General features: G+C 30.9%; 1 protein-coding gene across 8 annotated transcripts in view; it reads right to left on the bottom strand.

Moving 5' to 3' along the window:
* Positions 1–25806, bottom strand: part of LOC142236622 (lactosylceramide 1,3-N-acetyl-beta-D-glucosaminyltransferase A-like) — a 39580-nt gene extending 13774 nt beyond the window's left edge. For 2 of the 8 annotated variants that reach the window (XR_012722121.1, XR_012722120.1), the window contains exons 1-4: positions 24697–25806; positions 24341–24497; positions 2035–2182; positions 404–1357 (exon numbers count right to left, since the gene is read on the bottom strand). Coding sequence is in view for 3 of the 8 variants with exons in the window: in XM_075307850.1 (XP_075163965.1) it covers positions 476–1357; positions 2035–2182; positions 24341–24497; positions 24697–25078 (1569 nt within the window). In the remaining 5 variants the exon portion in view is untranslated. Of the gene's footprint in view, positions 1–313; positions 1358–2034; positions 2183–24340; positions 24498–24696 lie in introns of those variants that run through there. The other 6 variants (XR_012722124.1, XR_012722122.1, XR_012722123.1 and 3 more) reach the window with 6 other exon arrangements.
* Between the last annotated feature and the right edge of the window lie 778 nt (positions 25807–26584).

Here is a 26584-nt window from a genome sequence, read left to right on the forward strand (position 1 = left end):
AGTTTTAAATATATGTTCAGGGGATGATATCTTTCAAGATTTTTAAACATTCGCCTTCAAGTACAAAATCTAATCTAGAAGTCAATCTTAGGTTAGGTTAGATGAAGTGGTTGGTTATTGGTTGTTACAGACATACTCGGACCATATTGTCCATTGAGATATCACAGAAGGTTAACTTTATTCTTAAGCTCAATATTGCAAAGCTTCAAACTGGGTTTGAATGTTGAATTTCTTAAATGCGATCTATGTTAAAGGATACCCAAGATTTGCTTATGTTGTTGTTTCAAACTACCTACAAGACAGGCCTAGTATCTTTGAGCTTTGTTAATTTTTTTATAAGTTAATTATAACATACATTATAAATTAATCATAACACATTTGCGATCAGTTTGCAGAAGTTTACCTTTTAACTCAATGCAGTGATTCGAGGGAGTGCTGTAATCTCTTATGTTTAATTTGTTGCATAGTGTTATCATTAAAAACAACCATTTAATCTTCGCAAACGTATACGTTTGAAATATTTACCGGGCGGCGAGCATTGATATGTATAATTTGTTACAAAATTATAGGAAGCATACATATCCTCCACTCTCAATTTATGCATTGAGATCATTCCCTTTAAGGTACACATATGTTTCGATTTACTATAATTGAATAGAGGATGGTGATGACGTTTCAAATGGGCCTTTTCTGCACACATACCGGTAACATAGACATCTTCCAAATAAATCAAAGAGGTATTTAGGGCAGCCTTATATAATTTGGGCACCACATCCATGGACATAAGATAACCAGAACCGGATAGATAATGCGGATATTCATTTTGTTGATACATATAGTAGGGCATGTACCATTTACTTTTCACATTCGATAGAACTGGAGCTTTACAAAATTTATAACCAACCATATAATCCTTGGTGGCATTTAGACGATTCACAGACGATAGAGTTTGAAATGAATTACTATCATAGTAATCCAAGGTATCGTTGTACAATGGAACCGTTCCACCCAATAGAAAATGCAAAAGATTGGGTATATTGACGAATGTGTCATCGTCCACTTTCATGAAAAATGCTGACTGTTTATAACATCCTCGGCTTTGTATCCATTTTAAAGCCATCACAGATTTGATAGTTAAATTATTATAGGAATCGATAAATTGCTCTTGTATGATATCATCATATTGATCAGCTTCCTGCCGTAAGCGAGATAGAGTTTCATTTCCAAATACGCCATTGGTCGTTTTCTCTCCTGGTGCTGGTCCATTCTTGGCATACATAGCACTGTCTTGTTTCGATTGACCCAAGAGAAAAACCACACGTACTGGTATTGTGGCTGGAGGGATTATTGAGGTTTGCTAAAAATAAACATTGGAATAATATGATTAAATGTCATACAAATAGAATTATTCAAAAATACCACAGAGGTTAAAACTGAGTAATATAACTTCGAGTTCTTGTAACTTCATAAAGAAATAGAATTTTTGAGGGAGGTGCATATGTTGGACAACTGACGGATAGATAGCGATTCTAATTATAAATCCATATGACTTTTCTTTGGTCCTTTCCTAAATTAAATAGCAGTCGTATCATTAGTTTAATAATGATCGGCAGAATACGGATGTTTTACAGCGTTTTCGTCCCCTTGATTATCTTTCTTTTTTCAAAGCAGTCAAGAACCTTTTTCAATGCTTATCATATTCTACTACGCTTTGCAACAGGTTCATCTTGCATACAAAAAAATATTGGGAGCGCAAATTACTAACAACACGATTGCCAACAGATGACGTAGTTCGAGATACAAGCATCAGACAAAAATGAAACTATATGTTATTCATGTGGTATAAACAATAGAGCTTTTTCCGGCACTCAATATGTTCCCATTAAATAGCATTTGCGGCAAGTTTTTATGTACTTCACTAATTTGGAGAAACGTGCAGCTGAATCGCACCGATTACTCTTTTCGATTTCGAAGTGCAAAATAGTTTTTTTTTTTGTTTTACAATGCACGTGTCTATGGATTTTATATACTCACATTTCCATTCATTTTCAAATACTCGTGATAGAACTTCAGACGCTGTTTTTTCGGCTGTAGATATTTTCCACTCATGTGTGCATGTAATTTTTCAAACATTTGATAGTTAAATTCTGTAGTATTTCCCCACGTTTCTCGTATTGTTTGTCTGAAAAAAAATGAAAAAGACCATAAGTAATCGTCCATACAACGATAAAATGTTGTTATAGAAATTAATTTTCGACGAAATATTTTATAGTAAAGCTACACTTGTAGTTTAGTCAATGCATGGCTTTAAGCTGAGATCAAAAACAACAATAACGATTGAAGAGAAGCCAACAATAACAAACAAAACGTAAAAAAAATTGACAAAATTTTCTATAGAAACAAAATGTTGACAAAATTTGACAAATGTTGACAATTTTAACAAAATTTTCTATAGAAATAAAATTTTGCCAAAATTTTCTATAGAAATAAAGTTCGACAAAATTTTGAATAAAAATAAAATTTTTACAAAATTTTTATAGAAATGACATTTCGACAAAATTATAGAAACAAAATGTTGACAAAATTTTCTATAGAAATACAATTTTAACAAAATTTTCTATAGAAATAAAATTTTGACAAAATTTTCTATAGAAATAAAATGTTGACAAAATTTTGAATAAAAATAAATTTTTTTACAAAATTTTCTATAGAAATAAAATTTCGACAAAAAATTTTTATAGAAATAATATTTCGACTAAATTTTTTAATAGAAAAAATTTTCGACGATATTTTCTATAAAAATGAAATTTCGACGAAATTTATAGAAGTAAAATTACGACAAAATTTTTAATAGAAGCAAAATTTCGACAAAATTTTTAATAGAAGTAAAATTTCGGGGAAATTTTCTATAGAAAAAAAATTTTCGAGGAAATTTTCTATAGAAATAAAACTATGACAAAATGTTGACAAATTGTTTCTATAGAAATAGAATTTTGACCAAAATGTTTATAGAAATAAAATTTTAACAAAATGTTATATAGAAATAAAATTTTGGCTAAATTTTCTATAGAAACAAAATGTTGACAAAATTTTCTATAGAAATAAAATTTTAACAAAATTTTCTATAGACATAACATTTTGACAAAATTCAAATCGATGCATTCAAATCAATGATTTGAGTTTGGCAAAGGAAAAGAAATATGCTTGCTAATTTGTTTAGGCAGTAGCCGCCTATCAAAACCTTTTTTCGGGAGGATCAAGTGTAGTTCACTTTGGGTTGAGTGAATTACCCGAACTTATTGTGATAATTGGTTGATAGTTTCGTTAGTAGAGGCAGATGATGCTGATGAAGAATGTGGTAATTTCAAAACAGCTCTACATCCAACCATCTTGCAGTCTATAGGGCTTTCCCCAAATAAATTTGACAAGCATACTTTTCCTCTGTTGGTTAAGCTATACTTGTAGTTTAGTCATTGCATGGCTTTAAGCTGAAATCAAAACAACAATAATGATTGAAGAGTAAACCAACAATAAACAAAACGAATTGAAATTTTGACAAAATGTTCTATAGAAATACAATTTTGACAAAATTTTCTATAGAAATAAAATGTTGACAAAATTTTCTATATGTTAGAAATAAAAATTTGACAAAAAATTCTATAGAAATAAAATTTTGACAAAATTTTCTATAGAAAATAGAATATAATAATATAATAGAGTAGTATCCTGTTGTTGTATTATTGTTAGTATATTAATGTTAGAAATAAGAGAATTTGAGTAGTAGTATAAAAACTAGAAGTGCCCATATGTAATAGGTACTTTTAGTTAATGTGGTATCACAATGGACTGAATAGTCTAAGTGAGCCTGAATCTTAATCGGGCTGCCACTTTAACCTAACCTTGAGTAGTAGTATTTAAAATGTTGTTTTAAATAACTGTATAAGGCCTTTGTAAGGCTTAGTTACATATGAAAATAAATAAATTAAAATTAAAAATTACAAAAAAAAATAGACAAAATTTTCTATAGAAATAAAATTTTGACAAAATTTTCGAAGAAATAAAATTGAGAAAAATTTGCTATAGAAATAAAATTTTGAGAAAATTTTCTATAGAAATAAAATATTGACCAACTTTGCTATAGAAATAAAATTTTGAGAAAATTGTCTATAGAAATAAAATTTTGACAAAATTTGATATAGAAATAAAATTTTGACAAAATTTGCTATAGAAATAAAATGTTGACAAAATTGTCTGTAAAAATAAAATTTTGACAAAATTTTCTAAAGAAATAAAATTTTAACGAAAAATTTTTATAGAAATTATTAGAATTCCAGAACAATCTAATTTTCCAAATGAATACACACACAAACAATTGTTTTTTAAGTCTTTATATTTTAGTCTCACAACTTGTCAATTCAAAAGTTAAAACTGAATGAATAAAATTATTGTCATACTCAATATTTAAAAGTAGAAGAAAACTCAAATTAAAATATTCAAAAAGCATACTTGATGAAAAAAATAAATTTCAAAATTAAAGTAGCAAGTTAAAATAATGCAAAGTATATTAGACCGATATATTTTTGTCCAGTAGCATTACAATGCTACTTCCAACACGCCTCCTCAAAAATATATCGGATACTTCAAATATAATAGAAAAAAAAAACGTTATTCATTACAAGTTGTTTATTCTGGGAAAATAATCATATGACCCAGCATTCGCTGCAAGGATTAGGAAAACCCAGAAAAACCTAATCAGGCCATATTAATAAAAATATTTAAACTTCTTTTAATCCAAGTTGTTCTCTCATATCCAGAAAACGGGGGGCCGCCAAAGGTTTTGTTAAGATGTCAGCCAGCTGCTTTTCTGTGGAAATAAACTCAAGTTTAATTAATTTATTTTCAACTTGTTCTCGAGCAAAGTGGTATTTAATGTCAATATGCTTAGATCTTTTGTGGCATGAGGGGTTATTAGCTATGCTTAAGCATCCTTGATTATCCTCATAAATCAAAATTGGAACATCCAAATCTATACCAATACTTTTCAACAAAGACTTCAACCATCGTGCCTCCCGTACTGCTTCAAATAATGCCATGTATTCTGCCTCGGTTGAGGATGCTGCCACAGAGGCCTGTTTCCTTGTATTCCAGCAAATTAAATTATGGTCATACATCTTGAACAAAAAGCCAGTAGTGCTCTTTCTATCATTTTCGTTTCCACCCCAATCTGAGTCCACATAACCTTTGAGCAAGGTTGCACTGTCTGATTTCTTCTCATATACTAATTTCAAATCAATGGTACCTTTAAGATACCTAAGGACCCTTTTAAGACACTGCCATAATTCTCTATTAGACTTGTTACTATAACGGCTCAAAATATTCACCGAAGTACTTAGATCAGGTCTTGTACAAAGCATGATGTACATTAAACAACCAATTAAACTACGACACGGAGCCTCATAGTTTTCATTTGAATTTAAGGCATCATAATTTAGCCTGATCGGAAGAGGACTAGCAACTGATTTGCAATCATTCATTCCAAACTTCACAAGTATTTTGTTAATGTAAGCAGACTGACTCAGAATCAAACTACTATCATTTCGCTCAATCCTCATTCCAATGAAAAATGTAATCTCTTTTAAGTCAGTCATTTTGAATCTATTCATCAAATACACCTTAAAATTGGTAATGGTTGATTCATTTCCTGAAGCAATAACCAAATCGTCCACATACAGCAGTACATATATATTCTCTGATGACTTGCCTTTGTCAAGAAAATAAATACAACGATCTACAGGTGAGCTAATAAATCCAATATCTTTTAATGCCTTATCGAAAACTTCGAACCAACATCTTGCTGCTTGCTTAAGCCCATATATTGCCTTATTCAGTCTACAAACTTTTCCTTTCTCACATAACAAACCCTGTGGAATCTTCATGTAAATTTCTTCCTTTAAAACACCATTTAGAAAGGCTGTTTTTACATCCATGTGATGAACTTTTAAATTGTACTGGTTAGAAATGGACATCAATATTCGAAAACTGGAAACTCTTGCTACTGGGGCAAACGTCTCATCATAATCAACTAAGTATTCCTGCGTAAAACCCCTTGCCACTAATCTGGCCTTATACCTTACGGGATTCCCAAACTCATCATGTTTTAAACTAAAAATCCACTTGCAGTCCACCACATTTGTATTACTAGGCATTGTAACTATTGCCCATGTCTGATTTGAGAAATGAGAATGAAGTTCTTCCTCAATAGCTTTCTTCCAACACAACTTATCATCTCTGAGCTCAATTTCATCAAATGATTTTGGAACATTATCAACAAAAGCTGTTGCAACTAATATACAACTATTTAAGGCTGACTCACACTCATCATAGTTTACGCGGGGTTTCTCTTTTAAACGTTCACTTCTTCTGATATTTGATTTATCTTCCAAGCATCTTGGATTTTCATCCGATATATTATTGCGAGGTATAATGTCCGTACTCTCATTCGGGACTACAACAGTTGATGGTTCATTTATACCACAACTTGACTTAATATCCTTACTCTCATTCGGGACTACAACAGTAGACTGTTCTTTTGTACCACAATCACTTGACATAATATCCTTACTCTCATTCGGGATAACAACTCTCAGTGTTTGATCTAATTCTTTATCCGTACTCTCATTCTGGATTTTGCAATGCTCATATTCCGTACTGTCATTCCGGAATTCCACTGTAGTTCTGGAATTTTTCATATTAGTTTCGTCAACAATTACATCTCGTGCCGTAAAAAATTTTCCTGTTTCCATATCCCACAATTTATATCCATTTGGCTCATATCCAACCAGTATTGCCTTTGATGATTTTTCATCGAACTTCCTTTTCCTATTTTTATTATGTACATATACAGTAGAGCCAAATACTTTCAAAAATTTCAAAGCTGGCTTTTTTCCATGCCAAATTTCAAACGGTGTTTTTGAGAAATCTTTTAGTGCTTTACTCGGGCTTCTGTTTATCAAATATGTTGCTGTAAGAACAGCTTCTCCCCAAAAAGACTTGTCTAATTTTGCACCGCTTACCATTGAACGAGCTTTTTCGGTAATCGTTCTAATCATGCGCTCAGCTACGCCATTCAATTGTGGGGTATATGGAACAGTCAAGTGATAACTTATGCCTTTATTAGTACAATACTCGCGCATTTCATTTGACAAATATTCTCTTCCATTATCAATATACAAATTAACGACTTTCAAATTAAAATGAGCCTCGCTTTTGGCAACAAAATCTTTAAAAGCAGAATATACATCAGACTTGTAAGTTAATATATAAGACACACAATAATGAGTAAATTGGTCTATGAAAATTACGTAATAGCTCTTTCCGTCTAGTGTTGCGGGGGTAATTGGACCACAGACATCTGAATGCACAATAAATAATGGCCTTCTGACATGTTCTTTGTTTTTAATCTTGTTAAAACTCTGCCTTGATAATTTACCATTTATACATGCCTCACACAATAAGTCATCAGGACTGACATTCTTCAATATAACAGAATCACTAAACATTTCCTTACTTTTTATGTCCAAGAATTTACCTCTACTAATATGCCCCAACCGTTCATGCCACAAACGGTAACCAGTGCTATCGATAGCACTGGAAGCTTGAAAGTCACCACAAGACCAAAAAGAAATTATTGGAACATTATTTTCACATTTACCTTCAATAATCACTTTCTTATCCTTGCGGACTTCGACACCTCGCGTATTAAATTCAATAGTCATTCCAGCATCTTGCATTTTTCTTATTGAAAGGAGGTTTTGTGGAACTTCTTTGCAAAACAAGACGTTCTCAAGGGTTATTTGATATTGGTTGTTGCTCCATATTCTCACAGTGCCTCGTTTTGATGCATATATATATTCTCCACATTTCGCAACTGATATTTTCGTTGGAGGTTTTAAATTGATGTAGTCTGTGTAAAGCTTTTCGTCATTTATAATATGATCTGATGCTCCGGAGTCCAGCAAAAATTGAACACTGCCCTTTTGACAAAAAATATCCTTACTGCTCACCATAAAAGCAAATCCTTCTCCAGATTGAACGGCTGTGTGGGCTATTTTTGCTTTCCCGAAATTTTTAGAACTCAATAAATTCTTGTAAATGTAGCAGTTCTTTTTAATATGACCAAGTTTATGGCAATGATGACATTTCAGGGAGGGTTTCACACGTTTTGTGGTATTAAATTGCGTCCTACGTTGTTTATCCTTTTGAGTGAAGTTATTAAATGAATGCGGCTTTTCGCTTACTGCTTGCAGTATTTTAGAGCTAGTGTCTTTGCTATCATTTCTCAGTTTAATTTCATGGTCAAGTAAACGAGTTTTTACAAATGCCAGTGTCAAATTGTCTTCAGATAATGTCTCAATAGCAGTAATTACTCCATCATAGGATGACGGCAATGTTATTAGTAAATGGGATACCTTATCCATTTCTTCAAGTTTTGCACCTGAAGCCAACAACTCCGTGATTAAATCATCAAAAATATTAAAATGGTTCAATAGTGGTATATCCTCCTTCAATTTCAAAGATAATAATTTTTTTCGTATAGCCAATTGTGATGCAATACTCTTTCGCTCATATATAGCATCCAGATTCTTGAAAATTTGTTTAGCTGAGCATTCAGCTCTGGCAAATCCCAAGAAAGAATGTCCTAAATACTCAATTATAACACTCTTAGCATTTCTTTCACACTTTTTCCATTCCTCGGTAACATTATCAGGAGCATCATTTTCAACCACTTTTAGAACATCAATTTCAGCCAAAAGAGATTTAACCCGAAATTTCCATATGGAAATTTTGAAATTTATTTTTTTCATCAAGTATGCTTTTTGAATATTTTAATTTGAGTTTTCTTCTACTTTTAAATATTGAGTATGACAATAATTTTATTCATTCAGTTTTAACTTTTGAATTGACAAGTTGTGAGACTAAAATATAAAGACTTAAAAAACAATTGTTTGTGTGTGTATTCATTTGGAAAATTAGATTGTTCTGGAATTCTAATAGGTTATGGGCCCAGACAACGCCCCGTAACTAAAAAAAAAAGACATGGATAAACTAAAAAGAAATATTAAGCCTTTTGATGGCTTAATATTTCAAAAGGCTTAATATTTCTTTTTAGTTTATCCATGTCTTTTTTTTTTAGTTACGGGGCGTTGTCTGGGCCCATAACCTATTAGAATTCCAGAACAATCTAATTTTCCAAATGAATACACACACAAACAATTGTTTTTTAAGTCTTTATATTTTAGTCTCACAACTTGTCAATTCAAAAGTTAAAACTGAATGAATAAAATTATTGTCATACTCAATATTTAAAAGTAGAAGAAAACTCAAATTAAAATATTCAAAAAGCATACTTGATGAAAAAAATAAATTTCAAAATTAAAGTAGCAAGTTAAAATAATGCAAAGTATATTAGACCGATATATTTTTGTCCAGTAGCATTACAATGCTACTTCCAACAGAAATAAAATTTCGACAAAATATTTAGTAGAAATAAAATTTTCTATAGAAATAAAATTTTATTTTTGGTTTTAGTACAGCTCGATGTCATTAATGAAAAAACTCCAGATGTTTTCTATTTGAGTTTATTTAAGCCAATATTTCGATTTGACATCGTCAATCTTCATCAGGGCCAGGTAATTAAATAAAACAAGAGTGAATTGCACTTTACTATTTTATGACACCTTACTGACTTACTCATAATGCAATTCACTCTTGTACTTTGGTATCATCCAAAGTACCAAAGACTAGAAGTAATATTTCTTGATTTTACTACAGAATTTAAATTTCTTATCATAGAAAATCCTTTATTTCTTAGGATTTATTTGTACCATTTTGGTCGAGTACTCTTTGTCATTATTCAAGTATAAATATTTTCTGTTTTCGGCGAAAATCTGCGACAAGTAATTTTGGCATGCTTGAAGCCAACTGTAGAGAGTTCTGCCATAGACCGACACAATTGATATTCCGATGGTGCAATACCAGCGCTATATGATAGGTGTATCAAAACTTGCCAGACAAACTGTCACAGTTTTCGCAGAGTCTAGCATTATCCCACTTCTCTGTTTTGTAAAAAAAAAAAATTAAAATACATAGACATACCCAATTATTGACTAATGGAAAATGTATATTCGTATCGATAGATGTCGTTGGAAAATCGACCAAATAGGATCATACATTTTCGATTAGCCAGTAATTGTTTTGTCATGGAATGCCCTCTCTTATTACTTATAGAATTGACTGAATAATGTGTACATGTACGTCTGACACACAAAACGTTTATCTAAAAATTCTATTTGAATTTTGATTTTCGTCTATGTCCGCGTGACTCAAAAAAAGGAAACTCACAACGATTCATTCAAATGCTATTAACAATAAACGTGCTTCAAGAAATTATCGATAGCAATATTTTTAATCAAAATATTTTATACCACATTTGGCTTTAAGGGGCCTTATTGAGATAAGGCAGTAACATAGACTACTCATATAATGTAAAAAAACAGTCTAGAAAACCTCAATGATTTTGTTAGTGCAAATCGAGACATTTTTCCCACAAGTTGTGGATGAATTATATTTGGTGCTAAATGCACTGAAAAAAATATAACGCCGAGAGCTATACACACACAGACAAAATATCACAAAAATATTTCAAACACAAGTAAGGAAAGTCTAAAGTCGGGCGGGGCCGACTATATTATACCCTGCACCACTTTGTAGATCTAAATTTTCGATACCATATCACATCCGTCAAATGTGTTGGGTGCTATATATAAAGGTTTGTCCCAAATACATACATTTAAATATCACCCGATTTGGACAGAATTTGATAGACTTTTACAAAATCTATAGACTCAAAATTTAAGTTGGCTAATGCACTAGGGTGGAACACAATTTTAGTAAAAAAATATGGGAAACATTTAAATCTTAAGCAATTTTAAGGAAACTTCGCAAGAATTTATTTATGATTTATCGCTCGATATAAATGTATTAGAAGTTAAGGGAAATTGGAGTCATTTTTACAACTTTTCGACTAAGCAGTGGCGATTTTACAAGGAAAATGTAGGTATTTTGATCATTTTTGTCGAAATCAGAAAAACATATATGTGGGAGATATATCTAAATCTAAACCGATTTCAACCAAATTTAGCACGCATAGCTACAATGCTAATTCTACTCCCTGTGCAAAATTTCAACTAAATCGGAGTAAAAAATTGGCATCTGTGGTCATATGAGTGTAAATCGGGCGAACGCTATATATGGGATCTATATCTAAATCTGAACCGATTTCACTCAAATTTGGCACGCATACCTACAATACTAAATCTACTACCTGTGCAAAATTTCAACCAAATTGGGCCAAAACTCTGGCTATTAGAACCATATTAGTCCATATCGGGCGAAAGATATATGGGAGCTATATCTAAATCTGAACCGATTTCAATTAAATTTTGCACACTTGACTATACTAATAATTGTTCTCTTAGTGCAAAATTTCAACCAAATTCGGCCAAAAATCTGGCTGCTGGGACCATAAAAGTTCATATCGGGCGAAAGATATATATGGGAGCCATATCTAAATCTGAACCGATTTCAATCAAATTTTGCACACTTGACTATACTAATAATTGTACTCCTAGTGCAAAATTTCAACCAAATTCGGCCAAAAATCTGGCTGCTGGGACCATATAAGTCCATACCGGTGGAAGATATATATGGGAGCCATATCTAAATCTGAACCGATTTCAACCAAATTTGGCACGCATAGCTACAATGCTAATTCTACTCCCTGTGCAAAATTTCAACTAAATCGGAGCAAAAAATTATCCTCTGTGGTCATATGAGTGTAAATCGGGCGAAAGCTATATATGGGAGCTATATCTAAATCTGGACTGATTTGGCTGATATTTTGCAAGTTTTTCGAGACTCATAAAATATTCGGATGTACGGAATTTGAGGAAGATCGGTTGATATACACGCCAATTATGACCAGATCGGTGAAAAATATATATGGCAGCTATATCTAAATCTGAACCGATTTTTTCCAAAATCAATAGGGATCGTCTTTGAGCCGAAACAGGACCCTATACCAAATTTTAGGACAATCGGACGAAAACTGCGAGCTGTACTTTGCACACAAATATACACCAACATACAGACGGACATCGCTAAATCGACTCAGAATTTAATTCTAAGCCGATCCGTATACTAAAAGGTTGGTCTATGATTACTCCTTCTTGGCGTTACATACAAATGCACAAACTTATTATACCCTGTACCACAGTAGTGGTGAAGGGTATAAAAAAAAGCTGCATGAAGTTGAAAACTTGGTCAATTAAAAAATTAAATGATACAATTAATTTTAAATCAAATGAAAGCATAAAGTCAGTTAGGATGATGAATTGAGTTATTTATTCCAATTAATATTTTAATTAAATACAAAATATTTCCAATTAAAAATATTTATGAAGACTTTTTTCCGTATGCATATTATCCAAATCATTTAATTTCCAAATAAAAAGTATAGACTAAAAGTAACAAGAAAATTATTTAAAGGCAATTAATAATTTTATATAAATAAATTGAATGACTCAATTAAAAAGATTGAGGTTTGCGATCAAAACCAATTACATTTTTAATTAAAACAATTAAAAACTAATTGATAAAATTTTAAAAACTAAAATACATAAATGCAATTAAAAATTTGTTGCATCAGAAAAAATTTGTTTCGGTGTAAACTTGGGGGGCAATTACGTATGGCATATGTATGTATGGATATATTTATCGATCTCATTGTGAATACCATATGAGTATATGACATTTGACGATTTATTATGATTGCGTTTAAAATATATTGATATAGATAAGAGTTAAAAAACAAATCTTAATCTTCAATCGAATCAGTGTGGAAACAATAAATGTACGGCTAAATGGTGCTGTAAATATTCCCTTGTGATCGAAATACTAATTGCGTTTGACTTTGAGAAAAAATCGACACTTTGGTTAATTGAAAATTAATGAGAGGTAATTAAAATAGTGTTTGGATAGTTTGATAACAGTGTTTTCACTTTCAATCATTCATTCATTTCATCGGCAATTGGTAATTAGTAAATGTAGGCATATACCCTAAATAAAAACAAATTTTGTAAGACAGGAGACAACGGTAACGGGTAAACAAATTTTCTTATCGTGGTTTTCAAACAAATTTTGTAGATATAGGGTTAATAAGTTACAGTGAAGCCTGCCAAACTTGGACAATATGAAAAAGGACACAGGGACAATACTTGTATCTTACAAAATTAACATTTAAAATTAACTTCCCAAAAGTGGACACCTCCCAAATAAGAGCAAAATTAAGCGACCGTGGTTATTACTGAATATGAATCCTAACGTTTATGTTGACTCTGCTCCGGCATCGCAGCCGATTATTATTATTGGACCAATTTGACATAGTGATACAAAAGCCGAAACTTGATTTTTCCATTAAAAAAATTTAATTTCAATATCCATTTTATTAAGGCTTCAAATTCGGCTTATTAACTTTTTTTTTGAAAATCGACAAAACGAACTTAATTGCTTCTCAAAATTTACTGAACCAGTGTTGATAGTCAACTGATGGTAATTATACCCTGCTCCACACTGTGGAACAGGGTATTATAAGTTAGTTTTTCAAAGGACGATTTGTCCAAATTGGTCTTATCGACTTTTAACGAGAAATTCCAAAATTACAATTAGAATTTGAATTGAAATGGGAAATGTAATACAGATCAAAGTGACCTCGCAAAAATCGAAATTCGATTTCTTTAATTTGTATGTAAGGATATTCTACTAAAGGTAAAAAATTAGCCATATTGGCACCACGGTTGCCACTAGTGCCAAAGTTAACCTACCAAAATTTTAATTTAATTTTAAACTGAGGAGCCACAGTTTTTTTTTGAATTTTTTTGTTAATAATCCTATGCCTGAATGTTGTTACAAACAGTCGCAAGCAATGTATTCTCCGCCAAAATCTGTGTGTTTTAAATGTTACAAACCATTTCAAAGTAACAAATATATGAAATGTTGCATTTGTAAATCGAAACTTCATTTGTTTTGTGCTGATATTAATGAACCTTCAATTTATAATGCGATTCATAAATTAAAAAACATTGTCTATAAATGTGATGATTGTCTTAAAACATCTAAAGACTTAGTTGCTGCTGTTTGCGTGCTCTCTGCCGAAATTAAAGAGTTAAAGGAAAACATAAAAACTTTAATGTGTGAGAGGTTAGATAAATCTGTAGATAAAATGCTGGCAAGTACATCGAAAGATCATTTGGTCTCTGGCTCGAGTGAAAGAAATGAAATTGGTGATGTGCGTAAAGATGATAATGCGCCCATTATTACTAACATTCAAGTATTGGATAATGTAAATACAGAGAATGTTATTGGTACTGGTAATTATTTACCAACTCATGCTGTTAATGCCCCTACAAGCGGTGAAATAGTAAATACAAAGCCCACATTATTTTCACATTCTTCTGATTTGAGTGCTTCTTCGTCTGCTTTAACTGTTGGTGCTGATGCTATTGTTGTTGCTAATGAGAGAACTTCATCTAAAGATATATGTAATGTGTTGCGAGATGGTGTAGTTGTGGCGAATAAAAGAGTTGCATCCAAAGAGATCTGTACTGATGGAAATAATATTGTTGTTGTTGATGATATGCTAAGAGAATACAAGGGAGAGACAAATACTCAAGCTGTATCTTCTCTTGCTTGCAATGAGAGCGCTGTTAAACCGAACCCAACTAACATTTCGGAATGGGTTAATGTTAAACACAAGAAAAATAATCGTAAAGCTTTTGTCATTGGACAAAATAAATCGAATGACTTAGATGTTGTAGCTCGAAGAAAATGGGTGCATTTGTCTTCTTTCAAGCCGACAGTATCTGAGGAACAAATTGTAAATTATGTTTCTAGCAGTTTGCGAATTGGTAATGATCACATTCTTTGCCGTAAGCTTATAAAGAAAGATATTGACCTTTCGACGATACGAAGAGTTAGTTTTAAACTTGGCATAACGGAGACTTTTTATAATGAGCTATTTAAATCAGAAATGTGGCCTGAATATGTTAAAGTGCGGCCTTTTGAATTTTTTCGAAAGGATATATTGGCGAAGGAGCAAACTTAAACTGTCCTCTTACAAGCAAGCTAAAGTTTTATTTTCAAAATATGTCTGGCATGCGCACTAAAAGCCAGGATATTTTCTTTAACACCAGTCAGTGTATTTATGATGTGATCGTCTTGGTTGAAACCTGGTTAAACAGCGATTTCCATGATGAAGAATTCTTTGATGCCAGATTATTTCAAGTTTTCCGTAAGGATAGAGATACTATGAGTACTAATAACATGAGGGGTGGTGGTGTGCTTGTTGCTGTCCGTCGTGGTATAGCTGCTATGAGAGTAAATTTGCCCAATGATAACAGTTTATTGGATCAATTATGTATTACTATAAGTGGCCAATCTAATTTGACTGTGGTAGTTTCATACATTCCCCCTACAAGCTCCTATACTGTATATAATGAGCATATTCAGAATGTGAAACAAATTGCTGAAGAATGTCATCAAAATGAACTTGCTATTTTTGGTGACTTCAATCTAAGTAAGCTGATATGGACTACAATTCCTGACTCCCGGTTGTTATATGCAATGAATGTTAATACTTCAATTGAAATAAATTTTATAGATACACTTCTAAGTATAAATTTATGTCAGATAAATGGGTTTGTCAACTCTCTTAATCGTATTTTAGATCTAATTTTTATTAGTAGCAATTTACAATTCGATATTAGTAAATGTGAAATGCCTTTATCCATGCCAGATATGCATCATGTGGCTTTAGAAATTGATTTTGAATTTATAATGTTTCGTAAAATTAGTTCATCGTATTGTAATTATTTTTACCCTGATAATTGTAATTTTGAGATTTTAAATCAGGAGTTATTAGATTATAACTGGGCTGATGCGTTTAATGACAAATCAGTAGATGATTGCTATTTTTATTTTGTCAATAAAATTCAGATGCATACTAATAAATACTTGCGAGCTAGTAATGGTAAGGTGCATAAACTTCCATGGTACACGCCAGGATTGAAAAAGTTAAAGAATTTAAGGAATAAGTTCTACAAACTGTTTAAGAATTATAAAGATAATGTAAATTATGAGCGTTACAAATATTATTCGCGTGAATTTGATTACTTAAACAAGTTTCTATATAAGCAATACTTACTAGACTTTCAGAATAGGATCAAGGACAATCCTAAGTCTTTTTGGCAATATATAGACTCGAAAAAATCATTCAGTGAATACCCATCGTCGATGCATTTAGGTGATATTATTGTTAATGATTCTGTGGATTTAGCTAACTTATTCGCAACTTTCTTCGCATCAAATTTCAATGAGGAAGTTCACTACGATGATAGTACTTCTTACTTGGACCTTGTTGATGATTGTTTAGATTTTGGTTTCATTCAAATTAATGAGAGTGATATTTTGGATGCAATTGCATCCTTGAAAGCTTCACGCAAATTTGATGTTGATGGTTTATCTGCGTTTCTTTTACAAAAACTTGCTATTTCTGTCTGTTTACCGTTACGATTAATATTTAATAAATCATTACAATCGGGGTTATTTATCGATCGTTGGAAAATTTCTTTTGTAACTCCAATTTTTAAATCGGGAAATAAAACTGATATATCTAATTATAGGCCCATATCAAAATTGTCGAATGTTTCTAAAGTATTTGAACATGTTATGTATCGTTACATTTCTGCTGCTGTTAAGCCGATTTTATCTACTTACCAACATGGATTTGTAAGTGGCAGGTCTACAACAACGAATCTTTTATCATTTACTAATTTTTGCATAGATAGTTTCGAAAGGGGTTGCCAAGTAGATACTATTTTTCTTGATTTATCCAAGGCGTTTGACAAAGTCGATCATGATATATTGCTTGCGAAATTAGCAAGGATTGGATTTCATTCAAAATCATTAAAGTGGATTGGGTCATATTTATTCAATAGAGTGTACTTGGTGTCTATTGATGGCGTAAACTCTTATAATTATTTTGCGAAATCAGGGGTTCCACAGGGTAGTGTTCTGGGCCCACTATTATTTAATTTGTTCATAAATGATTTGCCTAAGAGCATTTCTTTTTCCAACACTTTGTTATATGCAGATGATTTAAAATTATTCAAGTGCGTCAATAGTTTATTAGATGCTATTCATCTTCAATGTGATTTAAATTCGATTGTGAATTGGTGTGAGATTAATCACTTGTCACTAAATGTTAGAAAATGTTTTTATGTATGTTTTAGTCGTCGTCACTCCCCAATGATATCTGAGTATTATGTTACCGATAATCGTGTTAGGCAGGTTAGTGAGATTTTAGATCTCGGCATTTTTTTCGATTCTAAATTATCATTTAATGCTCATATTGATTACATAATGCCAAAAGCCTATGCCCTTTTAGCTTTGATCAGACGACATAGTACAGAGTTTCAAGATCCTTATGTTCGCAAGACTTTGTACACTGCGCTTGTAAGGACAAAGTTAGAATATGCACACATTGTTTGGAGCCCGTCGTGTAGTACGCATATTAATCGTATTGAACGTCTTCAGAAAAAATTTGTGAAGTTTTGCTTAAGTTCACTCAATTTTACTGAGCCAATTCCACTGAGCATCGATGTAAATTGATACATTTGCCTACATTAAAAGATCGAAGACTTCTGCAATGCATTCTATTCTTATATAAAGTTATATGTGGCACTTTAGATTGTCCTTATATTTTTAGTAAAATAGGATTTCATGTACCATCCCGAAGATTAAGAAATTTTGAAGTTTTTCATGTTCCTTGTCATAGAACTAGCTACGCTATGAATGAGCCCATCACTAGATTTCTTACAGAATGTAATAGAATAAGTTTGCTATACGACGTAGACTTTTCTTTGAATATTAATCAATTTAAGAACTTGTTAAACACAATTTATTATTAAGCATTAGTCTGTAAGGAATATTTTCCCTAGACGAAATAAATAAATAAATAAATAAATTAAGTACCTATTTTATCACCGCATTAATCTTTAATATATTCTATATATATCTTTGGAGAATAATAAATGAAATGAAAATTTCACCAAAAATCTACCAAACTAAAGAATCTTATTTTGAAGTTTTTGGCTTTGGTCAATGGACATTAATTGTATGACCTAAATGGAAAATAAAAATGTTTAATAATATTGATTTTATAGAAAATTTTATCTATAGCAAATTTTGTGAATTTTTTTATCTAGAGAATATTTTGTCAAAATTTTATTTCTATAGAAAATGTTGTCAAAATTTTATTTCCGTAGAAAATTTTGTCAACATTTTATTTCTATAGAAAATTTTGTCAAAATTTTATTTCTAAGAAAATTTTGCCAAAATTTTATTTCTATAGAAAATTTTGTTTCTTAAGAAACAAAATTTTCTAAATTTAGAAAATTTTGTTAAAATTTTATATCTTTAGAAAATTTTGCCAAAATTTTATTTCTATAGAAAATTTTGTCAAAATTTTATACCTTTAGAAAATTTTGCCAAAATTTTATTTCAAGAGAAAATTTTATCATTCTATAGAAAATTTTGTGATTTTTTTTTCTAGAGAAAATTTTGTCAACATTTTATTTCTATTTCTGGATGATTATCGTTGACCTTTTTGTTTATCTTTAAGAAATATTTTTCATAGTTTCGGCTATAGGTCGATTAAAAAACATAGATATGACGTTTTTCTTTTATTTTTATTTCCAATATTTCGGTTGACTTCGTCAAAACCGTTTTCAAGGATTTGTTCTGATGTACACAGCTTCACACTCTGTGAAACTATGAAAAATATTTCTTAAAATTTTATTTCTATAGAAAATTTGTCAAAATTTTATTTCTATAGAAAATTTGTCAAAATTTTATTTCTATAAAAATTTTTGTCAAAATTTTATTTCTTTAGAAAATGTTGTCAAATTTTTTTTTCTAAAGAAAATTCAAAATTCATTTTCTATAGAAAATTTTGTCAAAACTTTATTTCAACTAAGTTTTGATTTGCATTACAAAATTTTATTTCTATAGAAAAATTTATCAACATTTTATTTCTATAGAAAATTTTGTCAACATTTTATTTCTATAGAAAATTTTGCCAATATGTATACCCTGCGCCACACTGTGGAACAGGGTATTATAAATTAGTGCATATGTTTGCAACACCCAGAAGGAGACGAGATAGACACATGATGTCTTTGGCAAAAATGCTCAGGGTGGGCTCCTGAGTCGATATAGCCGGTTTTGGCTTAGAATAGAACCCTATTGATTTTGGAAGAAATCGGTTCATATTTAGATATAGCACCCATATACATATACATATATATTTCGCCCGATATGGACTCATATGGCCCCAGAAGCCAGAGTTTTACCCTAATTTGCTTAAAATGTTTCACAACCAGAACAATTAGAACTATAGTCAAGTGTGCCAAATTTTATTGAAATTGGTTCAGATTTATATATAGCTCCCATATATATCTTTCGCCCGATATGGACTAATACGGTCCCAGAAGCCAGAGTTTTACCCCAATGTGGTTGAAATTTTGCACTAGGAGCACAATTAGTAGTGTAGTCAAGTGTGCCAAAATTTATTGAAATCGGTTCAGATTTAGATATAGCTCCCATATATATCGTTCGCCCGATTTACACTCATATGACCACAGTGGACAATCTTTCACTCCGATTTAATTGAAATTTTGCACAGGGAGTAGAATTAGCATTGTAGCTATGCGCGCCAAATTTGGTTGAAATCGGTTCAGATTTAGATATAGCTCCCATATATATCTTTCGCCCGATATGGACTTATATGGGCCCAGAAGCCAGATTTTTGACCGAATTTGGATGAAATTTTGCACTAGGAGTACAATTAGTAGTATAGTCAAGTGTGCAAAATTTGATTGAAATCGGTTCAGATTTAGATATAGCTCCCATATATATCTTTCGCCCGATATGGACTAATATGGTCCTAAAAGCCAGAGTTTTGCCCCAATTTGGGGCCAAAGCATTGTAGCTATGCGTGCCAAATTTGGTTGAAATCGGTTCAGATTTAGATATAGCTCCCATATATATGTTTTTCTGATTTCGACAAAAATGGTCAAAATACTAACATTTTCCTTGTAAACTCGCCACTGCTTAGTCGAAAAGTTGTAACAATGATTCTAATTTTCCTAAACTTCTAATACATATATATCGAGCGATAAATCATAAAAAAACTTTTGCGAAGTTTCCTTAAAATTGATTCAGATTTAAATGTTTCGCATTTTTTTCCTAACATTGTGTTCCACCCTAGTGCATTAGCCGACTTAAATTTTGAGTCTATAAATTTTGTAGAAGTCTATCAAATTCTGTCCAGATCAAGTGATAGTTAAATGTACGTATTTGGGACAAACCTTTATATATAGCCCCCAACACATTTGACGGATGTGAGTATGGTATCGAAAATTTAGATCTACAAAGTGGTGCAGAGTCGTAATATAGTCGGCCCCGCCCGACTTTAGACTTTCCTTACTTGTTTTTCCTAACATTGTGTTCCACCCTAGTGCATTAGCCGACTTAAATTTTGTGTCTATAGATTTTGTAGAAGTCTATCAAATACTGTCCAGATCAAGTGATATTTAAATGTATGTATTTGGGACAAACCTTTATATATAGCACCCAACACATTTGACGGATGTGATATGGTATAGATAATTTCGATCTACAAAGTGGTGCAGGGTATAATATATTCGGCCCCTCCCGACTTTAGACTTTCCTTACTTGTTTATTTCTATAGATTTTTTTTTCAACATTTTATTTCATTAGAAAATTTTGTTAAAATTTTATATCTTTAGAAAATTTTGCCAAAATTTTATTTCTATAAAAAATTTTGCCAAAATTTTATTTCTATAAAAAATTTTGTCCAAATTTTATTTATATAGAAAATGTTGTCAAAATGTTATTTCTACAGAAAATTTTGTCCAAATTTTATTTCTATAGAAAATTTTGTCAAAATTTTATTTCTATAGAAAATTTTGTCAAAATTTTATTTCTATAGAAAATTTTGTCAATATTTTATTTCTATAGAAAATTTTGTCAAAATTTTATTTCTATAGAAATTTTTTTCAAAATTTTATTTCGTTAGAAAATTTTGTTAAAATTTTATATTTTTAGAAAATTTTGCCCAAATATTATTTCTATAGAAAATTTTGTCAAAATTTTATTTCTTTAGAAAACTCTGTTTTAAAATTTTATATCTTTAGAAAATTTTGTCAAAATTTTATTTCTAGAGAAAATTTTATCAAAATATTATTTCTATAGAAAATTTTGTGAAATTTTTTTTTTCTAGAGAAAATTTTGTTAAAATTTTATTTCTTTAGAAAACTCTGTTAAAATTTTATATCTTTAGAAAATTTTGGCAAAATTTTATTTCTTTAGAAAACTCTGTTAAAATTTTATATCTTTAGAAAATTTTGTCAACATTTTATTTCTAGAAAAAATGTTATCAAAATATTATTTCTATAGAAAATTTTGTCAAAATTTTATTTCTAGAAAAAATTTTATAAAAATATTATCTCTATAGAAAATTTTGTGAGATTTTTTTTTCTAGAGAAAATTTTGTCAAAATTTTATTTCCATAGTAAATTTTGTCAAAATTTTATTTCTAGAGAAAATTTTATCAAAATATTATTTCTATAGAAAATTTTGTGAATTTTTTTTTTTAGAGAAAATTTTGTTAAAATTTTATTTCTTTAGAAAACTCTGTTAAAATTTTATATCTTTAGAAAATTTTGTCAAAATTTTATTTCTTTAGAAAACTCTGTTAAAATTTTATATCTTTAGAAAATTTTGTCAACATTTTATTTCTAGAAAATTTTGTCAACATTTTATTTCTAGAAAAAATGTTATCAAAATATTATTTCTATAGAAAATTTTGTCAAAATTTTATTTCTAGAAAAAATTTTATAAAAATATTATCTCTATAGAAAATTTTGTGAGATTTTTGTTTCTAGAGAAAATTTTGTCAAAATTTTATTTCCATAGTAAATTTTGTCAAAATTTTATTTCTAGAGAAAATTTTATCAAAATATTATTTCTATAGAAAATTTTTTTCTAGAGAAAATTTTGTCAAAATTTTATTTCCATAGAAAATTTTGTCAACATTTTATTTCTATAGAAACTTTTGTCAAAATTTTATTTCCGTAAAAAATTTTGTCAACATTTTATTTCTATAGAAAATTTTGTCAACATTTTTTTCTATATTTCGACAAAATTTACCAAAACGTCAAGAATTCTACTAATCTAACAAACAATAAAAAAATCAACCATTTTTGGTAGAATTCATCCAACTGTGGCAACCGTGCTCTCGAAAAACGTATTTTTTACATGGGGTCAAAAATAGTTGAAGCCAAGCGTATTGCCGCCAGAAACAGTAAAACCTTAGACTTTTTCAATCTGATTACAATCCGCTGGTGGTCAATTTCATACATATGATGGGAAATATTGGATTTTCGATGTCTTCTTTACAAAAAAAAAATTTACCAAAAGAACTTCGAGTGCTTATCAAATATATTGGCATAAATATTCGTAAGTTACGTACGATATGTTTCGTCATAGATATGTATGTAGCAAGGTAAAATAATTTATCAATAAACTTTTTGTATACACTAAGTGGTTATTCTAATCATTACAAATAACTATGAAAAACACCGAAATATTGGTTTGTAATATGGAATAACCCAGGTAGCACTTAATCTCTATCAATCATTTTAGAACGAGTTTTGACAAACAGGCAGTTATATACGGCGATATATAGCCGATAGTTAGATTAGGAATAGATGCAGCCCGATATTTTGGGCTCACTTAGACTATTCAGTTCATTGTGATTCACAGGTGGTGAACTTCTCTCTGATCAATGAGTGCTGCCTGATTCTATGTCAAGGTAATTGGCTTCCTTCTTATTACCGAGCCCATCATATATTAGGCAATTTTGTTATTAGATAAGCATTTCTGATACCCATTATATTTAGATATTTTGCCAGCACAGGCTCAATTATTTTTAATGTACTTGCTTAATTTCTTTGCTCCAAAAATACAGGTTGAATTGGGAATTAAATCGCATTTATATAATGACAAAGGAGGCATATAGCATTTTGAAGAAATTTCTGATTTGCAACATTAATTTCGAATTTTTCTAAAAGTGGATTTGAAATCCCTTTTTATAAGACAAATGATAGTTAAAATCTATTTGAAGTGGATTTTGGAAGTGTATGTTAATGTGAATGAGGTATAAGAAAATTTGAGTTTAAAGTACAAATGTACATTCAAGTAATTTTTGCTTTGCGAAATGGGGGTCCCACAAATATCAAAAGTCGAATCAATTTAGAGCAAATTTATTAGACAAATTTTAAAAAATTATTTCATATAGGGCGAAAATGGAAGCAATATTCAAACGTGAACCATTTATTTGAACATTAATTGGGATCGATTATAACCCAAAAAGCATACTTGTGTAAAGTTTTCGATCGCCGAACGGATTAAAACGGTAGCCCAAACTTTGATTGCAAAAACATGTCTATAGACAGATGGTCATGGCAAAGACACTAATGATCTGGGACTTTTAAACTCTGGTTCCATAGTTGTGGTCCAGGATAAAACGTTTAAATTTCTTTAAAGACTGAACAATTTTAGAAGATATAAATTAAAATATTCACTGAAATGAATTTCTTGTCGTTTGCCCTTTTGAGTTGCCAAATTCCCTCGAGTTGTTCTACTATAGACCAACATGGAAATTCAACTTTGGTTGTTGAGCTTTTTTCTATCTTTCATAAATGTACAACTCATAATGCTACAGTTATGGGAGCTCTTCACTAGCGCATCGTCTCGCATTTCTTTTTAGCTATTTTTAATGAAAGCTAAAAACCATATTCATTTCATTGAAACTCAACTTTGGCCTTTGAGTGTTTTTTCATAAAGTGGAAACTCGTAATTGAAAGATTGTGCAGCAGTCCTCTTGCAGATCTTGCTGCACTTCTACATTAAATTATCATACTCATATATCTCATAGTAACAACTATAAAGTTCGCTGCAAATAATGCAGTTGCATTAATAAAAACGCAATGGATGATATATGCCCAAGAGACTAACTTATCAGTAAATTTATTGAAGCTTATCAATTCCAGAGATAAAAGACAAAAATTACAACACTTACCTAGCCTCGAAGTTATTAAGACCTGAGCACACAATGATTAAGAGAAAAAACTTATCGTTGCATTTATTGTGTGGCTCCAGGAGTGTGGTTTCATTCAATGGCAAAACGTAGTCACTGATATTGCGCGATACATCAAAATCCCAATCCGGTAATGGATCTATAAAAGCAAAAAAGAAAATATTTCAGTGATGCAACTCAAATGCATTTTTTATTGATTAAGATTACGGGGCGATAGAATTTAGATTTTTTGGAAAGATGGGAGAAAACTTACGAAATGTGCTACACAATCAAAATATGATTGTTTCTTTTGAAGAATTTTGAAAAGTAAAGAATTTGGTGAGATACTTAATACTTACATTGTCTTGATGAAGATCCCGAAAACAATGAACAATATAGAATCAAGAATAATGACATGGGTATCATGAAAGCGCAGAAAAGGAAACGTATAAACCGCTTTCCCAATCCTCCCCGGCTGACATTGTTCAACTTTCTTCGATTGTTCGTTAGGGTCAACCCCGATATGAGTCCTCTTTTATGTGAGTTGGATGATGATGATGATCGTAATATAGCACCGGCCAGGGTTTTTCGAAAATATTTAGTTTTCTGTCGAAATTCCAATGAATTCTCATCTTCACTTGGATCATCACCCGATGATATATAATCATTTGTAGAATTTGAATTATTCGATGAACTAAGCGGCAATAAGGTATGTCGCTCTTCTTGGTCTAGCCTTCCCATATTTGTTATTTTGGATTCCCTTATAAACCGTGTTAAGATCTATGATTTTTTTGGTTTTCTTTATTTTGCACTGTACACTTACAATTCAATTCACATGATCGCTGTGGGACTCGGTATTCATTACCATTAACACTTGATATTAAACTAATCACCACAAACAATGGGCATGGGTTTACATTAGCCGGAATTGCAACTTAATAACTTTCATTGCTCCCTGCTCCCTTTATTGCAAACAACCTTCAGCCGGTACCCATAACACACACATTAATTTCAGTGCACAAAGAACAAACATTAGTATCAACAAAAACAAAAGTGCTAACGAGAGAGAATGCGGAATGAGAGAACGGAGATAGATATAATGACCTTTAAATTTTTTGGGAATTTATTACTTCCTAAATGCATTTTTCATACTTTTTTATCTCACATAAATGTTTTTAATATTTCTGAAACATTGGAAGTTAGCTCTTTCTTCTTTGGTTAGGAATAGCATTTCTCACTTTCATATTATTCCTTAGATTATACTCTTATTTCTCTTAATCATAAGAAGTGACCATGTTATAATTTTCTTTTTTATGGAACTATTTAATTTAGAATCAATTAAAATCATAACCACACACACAATATCAAACAAAACCATAAACAGATTTATTATTGAAGTTTCCGTATTCCCGATAATGTTAAGGTTGTAATGTCTTCGCCGTTTTGCCATTTGCGAATGGGAGAGACGTTCGCAACAAATCAGCTGATTTCATTTACGTAGATGCCACATAGTTTTCATTGAATATGATGGGTGCAACGCATGATGAAACGAATAAAGGTTGTTCAGATGACCACACAAGCATTGGAGAACTACTTGTATTCAACAAAATATACACATATTAGCAACAACAACTAAAGGTAAGTACTATGTTCAATGTTCAAGCGGAAAACTAGCTTATTTTTACCGTTACTTTTATTTAAACAATTAAGGTTGAGTTACATAGCATGCGTTAATCCGTGCGTTGATGGATGTCTTGATATTTTTCAGTTTGAAGCACTCTAACAAAACTGTTGCTTTCAAAGAGAAAATTCAACTCTTCAATCAACGGACGCAGTAACGCAACCTTTAATTTAGAAATATTAAATGGTTCGCAATTAGGCCTGTCACCAGAAAATCCCGGGTGACAGCGCGAGATTTTTCAGGAGCCCGAAAAACTAAATCAAATTTGTTAAATTTGTGGCTTTTTAGCATTAAATTGGAGTGCAAACGGCCCATTTCAAAGCTCGATTTCATCCCCATCGCTACCACAGTCTCGTAAGTGACACTACAACAAACGCCAACTGTGATGGGGAAATATATTTGATATTTTGTGCGCAAATAGTTTCTTGTAAATTACTTGAATAAAAACAAAAAATAAGTGCTGAACACATAGTTAATACGCTTAAAATTGTGAAAGGTATACCCTGCCAACATTTTTGGAATTTGACGACACTTCTGAGAATCTCCACCACGTCGAAAACAATCGT

The sequence above is a fragment of the Haematobia irritans genome, chromosome 4, assembly GCF_050003625.1.
Source record: "Haematobia irritans isolate KBUSLIRL chromosome 4, ASM5000362v1, whole genome shotgun sequence".
NCBI lineage: Eukaryota > Metazoa > Arthropoda > Insecta > Diptera > Muscidae > Haematobia > Haematobia irritans.